Consider the following 12,255-nt stretch of genomic DNA (forward strand, 5'->3'; position numbering starts at 1 on the left):
AAATTTACTGTGATTATAATATGAGGAGTTAATACTATAAACTCCTCCTCCTTTTAGGTAAAACATGTTTAACGTATATCAAAGTAGTAAAACAGTAATTCAACTAAGGAGGTTTTTGAAAAGCAATTATCTTTCTATTCGTCCAGCAGGCAGTATTCTGTTTTGAGAGGTACTGAATTTAATGTCTTGGTTAATTAAAAAAGGTAGTAAATTTTGTTAAAGTATAACCAAATAAATAATTGAAAAACCTAAACTTTAAAAATAAAAAATCCTGGACTCATCCCTAATTTTTTTATCCCTTATCCTCCCACCTTAGTGCAGTATATTGAGATACCAGTTCCTGGATAGGGAAAATTGAAAGCATATTGCAAAGTGTGGAGCAGTTTATAATACATTTTCTAACAAAATTTCAATAAAGAAGATCAGAGTATGTAGGTATAATTTTATAATAACAAGGAGGTAAATGTATATCATTAAACTGCAGTAAGTTATATTGATAAACGTTAATTACTAGCAGAAAGCTTCGTTTTACTTGCATAACATGTATGCGAAATCATAGTAGAAGTTGGGCCTACATAACATAAAATTTATGCAACTTTCAACTATGAATCGAGTTTCAACTATGAAACTCATTAAAACGTACAAAACCAAGAGGGGAGGGTGTTATTTTTGGTCTAAGCAATACTTAGACCAAATTTAGACCAATTTTTTACGCTAAACTTGGTCCATTACGTTTTATCTCTTGAGAGAATTTACTATCTTGAAGGCTACAAAGCGTTATTCAGTAACAAGCAATCTTCTGAAACCAGATGGGTTTTATTACGCTGTTCCGAAGCCTATCGATTCCTTATCAGTTTCAGTAACTCGTGTTTCCATCTGGCAGTCTTGAAATTTATATACTATGAAACGATTCGATCCTAAGATTTTTCCGTTTGATGTTAATGAGAGGCTGTTTTATAAAGAAAAAGAAATCCAAAGACATTTTTTATCCAAAGAAATCAAAATCGGAGTCGTCTTACGAAACGAAGAATAATAAGCTCTACATACTTAAGTTAAAAAAGTGAAGTACTAATGTAACTTTTTTAGTAGATGCATTGATTTTGTTGGTATATTCACTGTATTACACTAGTGATCATCCAGTGGTCGACCAAAAATATGTAATGTACAGGTGTCTATACTTTTACCTCACACTGTAAATAAAACATGAGATGGTAATTTCTTCCATTTGTTTTGATTTTCTGTTAGATTTTTTTGTTATTTCGTCTCCATGCAAGACAACCCATAACGGCCATGCTAATTTTTATTATTATTTAAAATTAGTTTTTTTGTATATTTTTGAGCCTATTTTAATTTATAAAGGGATTCTGCACATCTACAGGAAAATTTCTTCCTATCAGTATGCATAGGTTTTCCCTGCGATGCACTCGAGCTGAGAAAGAATAAAGAGAATCGAGGCATGATGAAAAAATAAAACAATTTCTTTACAAAAAATCCACATCAAGCAAAAAATAAATAACTGTTAAAATGAATAAAATATGACTTTGTAAAACAAACTAACCATGTGAAAACATTTAGCTTGACATCTATACGTATACATACTTTCTAGTAGATTATTATAAATATTTTTTTCTTCTCTAATTTATTTAAATTTAATAAAAACAAAAATAAAGGAGCTATGATGTTTAGATGACAGGGATACTAGATATATTTAATTAAACATGTACGCAATCCAAAATTACTTCTTTTACACTTCCAGTCATAAAATCTAAATAGTAGTTGAAAAATGTTTACCTATCGATTTTCTTATAAATATTGTTTTATGGATTTAAGTACATCGGGTGAAAAGGTTATAAAAACCCAAGAAGGACAGGTTACAAACATCATAAATTTATTCAATGTTTTTAAGCAATGTTTCTCTAATATCAGTCTCCTTTAGCTTCATAGTGCTGACTCGTGTAACACAATAAAGTCTAACTTAGTTACAAACGTCTGTTGTACTCAGTGTATCTTTGATGTTGATATTTTATAGCTTCATTCCCATAATAAGCATACAAGGTTTATTTACAATTATTAAGTATTTACTTGGAAAATGACAACTTAAATGTAATTGATGTAAGGATAAAATAAGAAGAAGAATCAATCAAAGCAATTTTTTTAAAATTAAAGGTCATTTTTATTTGCTTCCATATAAAAAGAATCAGTAGGATAGTGTGTTGTCATTTGAAGTCTGTATACTGAATTTGCAGTACTTGCAACAACTAATCTAATCAAATTCATGATAGTAAACATGATTTGGAAATTTCAAATATCTGACTGGTGATTAAACTGATTTAACTTAAACAGTATGCTTCGAACTAAAATTATTTCAGATTTACAGCAAATAATATTTTAATAATATTACATATATATTACTAGCTTATTTTACCTTCGATAAAATTATGAAAAAAAATCGTAGGCAAAATATTGAATAACCTTAAAACCCCACACCTGATTTAAAAGTCTTACCTACCTTAATTATTACCTTTTAGGAGCGTGGTGATATTTTTTTAATGATTTTTTGAAGCATGTTATACCATGATTTCAGATTTCGATTATAATTGTGACAAACAGAGAACTTAATCTTGAATGTCTCAGGAGGCGCGTGCCCTTTTTTAATTAATTCTTTTCAGTTCATGCTTCAACAAGCTTGGTACAATTTAAAAAACAACTCGGTTTTTGATAATTTAAAATACAGAAAATAATTTTACTTTCCCTAAATTCCTATAAGATTTTCTAGCACAGGTACAATATGCATTAAAAGTGACAAACTTGCAATAGGAGTGTTTAAAATCTCATTTCAGTCGTCAAAGGATATATAAATCTAATATAAAATATACCAATGGTAGTAATTTTTCATAAATTCCATTAATGTTTGATTATTACAATGATTTAAAAATATTTGTAGCACGTATTTGTGAAATTATAAGACAATTTTTATGGTACAACCTTAACAAACACGATCTAACAAAAATTACTTTTTAAGTTATAGTTAAAATACGAAACATAAAACAAATCACTTCCACTTTCATTAAATTCTTTTAGGTATCAAAGATTTATATTTTACTTATGTTTATTTTCTTTCAATTAATAACGTAAGTATCATTGTAGTTATTAACTTTAATTTTACACGTATATCATGTCCTCTAATGTATCAACACCCATGTAGCTTATTTAATAAACATGAAGTATATATTGGATCAAAGGAAATCTCATCAGCATAAGCAATGACGAGGCTAAGACTTTAACTTTGTATTTGATGTTTGTTTTTTTAATTTAAATGCTTAGTATTCTAGACAATTTAAATAAATTTAAACCCACCAATGAAAAAATAAAAGTTATTCCGTAAATAAATAAAGTAATGTTTCATTCAAGTTGGTCGATACTTATTAATAACACCTAGCTTTATCCTAGATATTATTTGTAATAAACAATAAATGTACCGATTTTAATTTTGGGAACAACAAATGTTTTAATAAATTGTAATCTTTAGTGGTTTAACATAATTCGTATAAGTTAAATGAGCCCGAATGAAAGCTGTGTTTCATAAAATGGCTTCAAATGTGTCCTTATTGGTTATACAAAAGAATAATAGTAAGATACCCCCACCACAGCATAACTGCGGACTAAGCAAATTTATAGACTTTCACTCAAATATTTCCTTAATCATTAAGATTAACTCCCTAAATAAATATCTTGAGATTTTACAAACTCTTAGGTTTGCTGCTACAGGGAGGGTAGTAAAGAGTGTTTTTTAGTAAAATATTAATAGCTTAGTATGAAATAGGTAAATTTGCCAAATTTGATCAACATATATACATAAACAAGCAAAATACAAAAGTTTACATGTTCTCTATAAGACTAAATAGGATTTAGGATATAAAAACAAAAAGTTTGTCCCAGGTCAGTGTCCTACTACAAGTCCTTCGATGTAGTTTATTCTCTATATAGGAAATTCGCTAAAACTGTACCCGTTTCTCAGTTTTTTAAACAGCGGAATACTGCAATTAATTTCCCAGCTTGTTTTTTGCTTGTTGTTTTGATAATAGTTCATTAGGGTGTAGAGAAGTTCTTGTTGAGAACCTCCGCAATTCGCTTACGGTGCAAGTTCTTAGCACTTTGTACCAAGAGGGAACTTCCCTCGAGTTGTTTGGAACTAAGTTGCTACGTTTAATGCTGGTAAGCATTAAAACATTAAACTTAAGCTAAAAAAGTATTGAAGGTCATGTTTTAATTTTATTTCAATTTTTGTAGAATAATACTATTTTTTTTCAAAAGAACAATTTATTTTTATAATCAAGTTTATAGGATTCTGTGTATTCCAAGATTGATTTGTGTTTTTTTGGCTGTTATCATTCTATTTAGCACTTGCTTGAATCTGTCGTATACATGTCTTTTGTGGCATACCTTTAACAATGTTTAACACATGTTAACACATGTTTAACAATGCATTAACAAATTAATGCTAGTCTGTCAATGTATAAATACATACTATATAATGTATAGATACATTATACACATACTGTAATTTATTTTTGCGTAATGTATGTGTAGTCATGCATAAGAATACTCAAGCTTTTCGGTAGAAAAATATTATTTTTACTTGATCATGAATCAACAGTCTTTTTCTACATTTCTACATCAACTACATTTTCTTGTAGAAAAATTGAATCTAATGATAGAGGTACCATAGTAAAGTTAAGTTTTTTTATCAATTGTATTTATGGGTTTCCATGAATTTGGCAAAAATTACCATGATGTTAAAATATTCTACCCCCTGCCACTTATTCTATTAGGTTTTTAATTGACTCTTTTGGCTGGAAATCCTTTAAAATCTTTAATCTTTTTGAGTACCTATTCGTATATTTGTACCACTCAACTTGTAAGAAAAAAACCTGATTAGTGAATATTACTTATATGTATGATATTATTTCTGATTAGTGAATGTTTCATGGACAACCTTTACAATGATTCAAAATTCATCTCAACTATATTAAGAGTAACTGTAGTTTTTAGTTGTAAATAGTGTTGCAGCAAAGAAACTTGGAAATATTTGTTTGTATTGATGAACTTATTTCTACAAACCTTTTAAATTAGCTCTAAAACCAATCTGAAAACCTTACAACACAATGTTACCAGATCTATAAAGACTTTTTATGAATTTATTATATATCAGTCTAATGTATGAAACTAATAAGTACCTAATTAAAGAAAATTAAATTTCACTCGTTTTCACTTTCAATACAATGCTTTTCCTAAGTGGTTTGTGATTATTTTACCATAAAAGTTTTCATTCTTTGTGGTTTTCCTTGTATAAGCCACTGTATTATACAACAGTAGCTTATCACCTCTGGGGCTGTAGCCTGTCTTATCAGTGTCCTTTGTTGCGAGAGCTGCCTATATTATGATGATAAGCCGTGGTAAACTGGAGACTCATCAATGGATACAAGATATCAAATCTAACTTTGCGAGTTGTGGAAATTTAACGTCGGCGTTGCATCAAGGGAGATAAAAAATAAATCCTTGAAATGACATACTCTAATACATAGTGCGACGAAGTAAATATAATCAATACATGTAGGCCAATACGAAAATTGTCTTTTAACGTATAAGTAATATTATAAAAAGTGACATGACATCATTATGTCATCAATATAATTATTTTACTTTGCAGATGATTCAAATTTACCGAATTAATGTTTTTTAAACCAAATCTTCCACAAAATAGATGCTACAAAATTCGTAAAATTCATCCAAAAGGTTTAAGAGTTTATTTTTCGATTCATAATTTATCATGACAATGAGATTATCCTTATTGACATTGTTACCAGTAGAATAATATGTTTTTAAAACAAATATTGACGCCATCGTGTCAAACACCACATGTCGCCTTTACATTCGTAGTTCCATTCGCAATTACACTGTAAACACAAGTATGTGTTTTCTGTTCCAAAAGGTAATATTTGGTTTGCATCTATGGCTGCGGATCTAATTACTCAACGTAATTAATGCGTATATTTTAAGTTTCATACGTACATTAATGGCGGACTAGGTAACGCTTTGATAGATTGCCTCTGATAATTTAATTGTATTTATTATGTCTCTATAACCATGGGTAGAGCTAAACTGCGGGGGGGGGGGTTAATCTTAGACCTTGCAGCAACTAGATATATTTAATCTACTAAAATTTGAACGGTAAATTTGTTGAAAATATTATTCATTCACATTTTGTCAACAATATTTATTCTACACGGTTTATTTAGTAAAAAAATAAAAAAAAACATCGATATATTTTTCCCCATATTAATAACCTGCTATGTTATTAATATTTATAATCTGTTATATAATAATATATACTTGACAAACCTTGAAGCACCCCAAAAACATAAGATAACTTGATTATGAAAAACCCCCAAATTTTTTTTTTACCAAACATAATTTCACAGGGAACAGCAGCACTAGTAGGCCTAACAAAAATATATCCAAAAATAACAAAGGATCAAATAACTACAGAATACTTTTTACCCAATAATAACCATAAAACAATATCATGAAATTGTTTAAGGTAATCTTGAACCTTGAGAGGATTAAGTAGTTACTCTGTATTTTTTCAATTTTACCTAATTAATTTAAATATTTAGTTTGGCTCAAAAACATAATTAACATAAAAGATCTCTGGATGCAGATATCACTTAATCAAGTGAAGCTGTCGTGTTAATGTTATTTTACTTGATTAACTCAATTATACGCCAGCTGCATGCTAACAGGTTTATTCCAATTACTATTTAAACATCCTCACTTACTAGCTTACACGTGGGAATATTTAATTAAATAAGATGTATTTATGTTCTTTCGCATTTGACGTCCATATGTTACAGGTTTTTTTTGCTTTTTATGAGACTGTGTCTTATTTTGTTTGATTTAAATGGTGGACTCTATTTGGAATCCAAATTGGTAATATTCTTTAACCCATTCTTCAAGTGATTATAGATAAAATTATCTGAAATCCACGTTTAAATTAAGTTACTTAATCGAAAAGGAAATGTCAACACAAACACAATTAATTTATGCAATCAATAAGGATTTAATAAATTAAAACTTCACAATGATCAATTCTTTGTTTGTACACTAATTTTAAGGCAATCGTGGTAGAAGGTGTGTAGAAGCAGTTTTATAAATTTTATCAGTTTGCATGTTTTCATACCGTAGTTTTCTGAACTAAACCGGGATAAAATATAATGTATAACCTAAAATATACCTAACTTGCTTAATTCATCATCTAAGATTTGTTTATAGTACAGATACAATAATTCAACAATAGCAAAGAATTGTAAATGTAGACTGATTCAGTACTGTGTACATTTTTATTTTTTTCTCGCTTAACTTGACCATTTTTGGATTAAAATTAGTTTAAATTACTAAAAGAACTATTTGTCATTACCATTTTATAAGTCCTCGTCACTACAACAGCCCTTTTGCACAATTTATTTGAAAAAAATGCAATTCGTTCTTTATATGTTTACCCATTGAACTTCGTGGTTATTTAAAACATAATCAAAGTATTTTACTCATCAAATTGAATTTTTATATAATTTTAGATAATGTTGTTGCATTATTAAACAAGTGAGGCTAATTTTGATATATTTTTGGATTTAAATTTAATAATGCAAGAACCCACCAGGTGCAGAAGATATTACTTGGCAAGTCAGGCCGTTCTGTTAAGGTTGGTTTTCGTTGATTAACTCAATTCATTACGTCAGCTTCATGCTAATAAGTTTGGGCTCCTTCATTTTGGATTATAGTGATCCCTTTAATACAGGAGTATTGCGGACTTAATGATGTTAAAAAACAAAATTTTATAATTTTCAATATATTTTTTGTATAGGGGGCTAGTTTGCTTTAAATGTTGTAAAAAAAAATTTCTTACGCACCATCTACAGTACACAACACATATTTTGAAGAGGAATCTTTCTAAAACAAGGAAGTCACTGCGATGTCCAAATTTTAAATTTTGAATTCAACTTTAACATGTGTTTTTGCAAAGAAAATATTTCGGTTCTAGAAAAGAATTAGTATTTAAATTTAATGAATACTTCCGGTGGATTGCTCTTATTCTATAATGATTACCAGAATATCATAAACGATTTGCATATAAAGAAACGTTTAGTTACATTTTTTTGATCTACTGTAACGAAAAAATATTTCAATTATCAATCATAAAAGGAAACGTAAATCTGTTATTTAGAAGAAAACTATAACAAACTTCCGTAGCAATGTAATAATTAAATCGATAAGGCAGCGCAAATACAAACACAATCAAACTGGACTGGTCAATGGGATAAAAACTGTTGTGACAAATAAAACTTCTTTGCCTTGTGGTACAGTTTACATTAAGATTTAAAGTGAATTTAGGTCAAAATAGTTAACTCTGATACGGTTTCGAAATAGTTTTATAAATCAGTTAACAATCCGTGAAATTATTTCTTATTAATCTAACAAAGGGAAGTTAGAAAAGCGTTTTACCTTATAGTTGAATTTGAAAGATAAAGAACATTATATAAGTAGGTATGTAGACGTTCTAATGCTATCTAATAATATAAATATGTAAAGTTCTTTCAAAACTGAAGCAACTGATTCCTATACATACTATATACTAATTTTAACGACTTTATAGGAATAAACAAATTAAAAACAAAAGTGATGAGTTATCAATACAAAACGAATCTTGCTATTCAAATATGTTGAGTCATTTTCTACCACAATCATATCTTTCACACCCCAACATAAAACGCAGCCATAAACGAAACAATAGTCTTAACAATAACAATTAATGTAACTCGTTATAGCCAATTAGAGTTACAGTGAGATAGCCGTTGATCTGATAGTCCAAGCAGCGATATCAGCTGATATTGTGATACTAAAATCAGCTGTTCAGAGTTAAGCAGTCATGAATATGTACGTGGTGTTGGTTGTGTTCTTGGTGTCCGTTTTCTCCTCAACCCAAGCTGGAGAAGAGCAGGCTGGAGAAGAGCTTCGCACCCCTGCTTTAGAAGTATCCATTCTCAATGGCACCGGATTTAATATTTCCATACCAGGTACACTATCTGGATAGAATCGAATAACTCACATCGATCATTTATTTGTGGTTATGTTGTCATTAATTTGCTAAAGCTGTTTTATGAGTTTGTGTTTAATTTACTTATCGTATGTTTATAAGTAGGCCTAGATGCAACCGGTAGAGAATTATTTACGAAGAGAGTTATTATTTACTTCGTATTTTGTAGTTTAGCCTATCGGTTGTTAAAAAATGAAGGCTTTTGATATCGTAGATAGTATTTAAAATAAAAGAAACATCAAAAGAATATGTCAAAGCCATTGATTAGTACAACTTTACAAACTGTATTTAGCTTTGTACTCGTCAGAAGGTGGTAAGGAACTTATCTCAAAGAATAGTTTAACAGAGTTTTATTTGTGAACCAACTTAAAGTTATTCATTTCAACTGAAGAAAAAAACTAATTTATATTGTATGCAACAACAACAAAATGTCAAGGTCCATCCAAGCAGTTTTTATGTACAGTGCTATACAAGAAATTAGACAAAATGAGTACATTACCAAACGAACATTGTATATAACTTTTTGTTTCAAAAGTTGCAACAAAAGTTCTTGTACCCTGCGTTCAATGTTACTCGTTAATTGTATACTATAGCTGGGCAGCTGAGTCAACTGATATAATTGTAAGACTGCTGGTTCGAATCTGAGAGAAGACAGTAGTTTTTGATAAACTGAAATAGAATTCGGCTTTCATTGATCAGTAGTCTATCAACAAGTTTTTCTTTCGTATTTCGTTGAGATGTAGCCTCTGGATCGTTATAATGATTAAAATAGTATGTTTTATTACCTTTTAAACTTCTACCTTTTACACTTGTCTGTGCCCTGACATACGCACGTTTTCGAATCGAATCAAATAATTCTAATAAATTACGTATTGAATAAAATAAAAACCTTCTGATTCTACAGAGGCAGGAAAGGAAATGATGGACTTTCGTTACTTTGTGTCATTCAATGCTGAGTTCAAAGATGCAAAGGAGTTGTACTGCAAGGGTCGAGTGGAGTGCTTCTCCCCCAAGTCCAAGTTTAAACTCATCAGACACCGGGAAATGCAGGAAGGGGACACTCTCTACTTCTATCTGATTGGGTACAGAAAACCAGAGAACTTCCAAATGGAACGTGTCTATGAGGTAGGTGCTGAAAAGCTAAAAGTGAAAAGTTAAATAAAATCTATATACTTAAATACAATAAGGAATTTATCTGTAATATCCCCCCGTGCTACTTAACCGATATTAACTATTGAGGTGTCATTTTAAAGCTTTTGATATAGCGGAGTGATAACTGATGAATTGTAACTTAGTTTCCTTTAGGACTTCGTACCCCAAGCGTTTGATTCATTTATAGACTTCGCTTTCAAAGGTTTGATGCTGACTAACTTTCTTTTCAACGTCAGTTGCATTTTAATAACAGCCGATCTTTCAGTTTAATGTGTTACCACAGTTGGTTGTAAACAAAAAAACAGTGTAAGACAATGAGTTTAATGATTGGAACAAGATTGAAATAGGCAAATCACACTTTATGGTGCAGATCCTCAATTGGAAAATTTAATTTATTTTAAATTGGTAGTTTAATTTACATAATAACTAAAAACAGCATTATCTTTCAAAAGTTTTGTATTTTCGTTTTGCCTTGCAAACAAGTTTAAATAAACCATGATAATTAAAGTTAAGCAGACTAACAAAAATAAGATTCACCTAAGTGAAATTATTGTACATATTTTCATCGCTCAAAGATTCAAATTAAATGAAAGCTGAAATGATACTTTTGTGCCTATCACATTGTGTTTAATGGGTTGAAGTAATGACATATTTTTAATATGCTTTGTGATAGTAATTTTAACTTTACTTCTTTCGTGACGAATAAGTTTGTTTTTATCAGGCTATCATTCTTAGAAACTACTTAGAAATAAATGTATCGATTTGGATTATTGTTTCAAAGTTAAAATCCAATTTAATACTTGTGTTCAGGTCAAGAAGAATGAAGAAGGTGACTTGGAATTCCAAGAGAAAACTTCAAGAGCGGCCCTAGAGAAAGAAGGTCTTTGGTACGACCAACTAGACAAACTTCAAGAAACAAAACCTTGAGTTGGGACTTTTACAAACAATCTAAAGGAGAAAAGCCTTAAAGAAAACTGCTGAGCAATAAAATTTTGTATTTGTTGACCATAAATTGAACATTTTTATAAAATATAACACACTTTTTAAAGGAGTCCCGTTAATATGCCCACCAATCTGCTAATAAATTTTAGTAAAATAATCATGAGTTTAAGATTTATGATCATCAGCTAACTATGAATAATAGTTTGTATCTTTTACTAACATTATAAAAAAAACAAGTAATTTAAAAAATAAACTAAGTAAATGTGCGAATATTTTGTATTTTACGTGTTTACTACTCTGTCTCATATATTTTGTTATTACCTTTATAAATGTAAAATTCTGTCCAAAACTAAATTTTCATCCTACTACGAATATCCTTTACAAGTAACATTGCTAAAAACCTCTCCCTTAAAGGACCTTCAAGCATTCTAAGTAATAGCCTTGTTATCAGCAGGATGGGACAATATTTTACAGTCAGGTAGACTAACGTCCACTCAGTAATCAGTGTTAATGATATGCCTTTCCTACCAAGGTGTACAATACAATGAAGTTTGATTTGCATTGTTTCGTAAAAATAAATTAGTTACCTACTTGATTTTACTGATTTATTTGTTAAAGATTTTAACTTTAAACAAACAGAAAATATGGCATGTAAGAGGTTATAGATCTTGAGTTTTTACAATTGTTTAGCTCGCCGTTAATTTTTATGCTAGGCCTAAGGGTTATTAATATTATTTAAATTCATATATTGTCTCGAATTTTATAAGTTTGTTTAATTAATTTCACAACTACTTTAGCCAAATAAAAAAAACATACCTATATTTGAAAAATATTGATTGTCCGCTTTTTTCATGACTATAATAAATAATACCTATAATAATAAAATACCTATCGTAAACTTAAATCTAAAAAATAGAAAAATTATTTTATATCTGTCCATGCACTCAAAAGTCACTAACACAATAATGTTTTTATATTTATAATAGCACGAGAATTCTACTGGAATTATC

General features: G+C 29.4%; 1 protein-coding gene across 1 annotated transcript; it reads left to right on the top strand.

Moving 5' to 3' along the window:
- The first annotated feature begins 10,058 nt into the window (after positions 1-10,058).
- LOC128992755 (uncharacterized) lies at positions 10,059-11,343 on the top strand. Its single transcript, XM_054416489.1, has 2 exons — positions 10,059-10,276; positions 11,114-11,343. The coding sequence occupies exons 1-2, from the start codon at positions 10,070-10,072 to the stop codon at positions 11,228-11,230; spliced, it is 324 nt and encodes a 107-aa protein (XP_054272464.1). The 5' UTR covers positions 10,059-10,069; the 3' UTR covers positions 11,231-11,343.
- Positions 11,344-12,255: the final 912 nt, after the last annotated feature.

Source organism: Macrosteles quadrilineatus, unplaced genomic scaffold, assembly GCF_028750875.1.
Source record: "Macrosteles quadrilineatus isolate MER2022 unplaced genomic scaffold, UCM_ALF_1.0 Scaffold_4__1_contigs__length_99947679, whole genome shotgun sequence".
Lineage (NCBI taxonomy): Eukaryota > Metazoa > Arthropoda > Insecta > Hemiptera > Cicadellidae > Macrosteles > Macrosteles quadrilineatus.

Bases quoted from the DNA above. Each gene is read 5' to 3' on its own strand.
- LOC128992755 (XM_054416489.1), top strand. From the start codon at position 10,070: ATGATGGACTTTCGTTACTTTGTGTCATTCAATGCTGAGTTCAAAGAT. The intron at 10,277-11,113 runs GTAGGTGCTGAA...ACTTGTGTTCAG, and splicing joins AAATGGAACGTGTCTATGAG to GTCAAGAAGAATGAAGAAGG.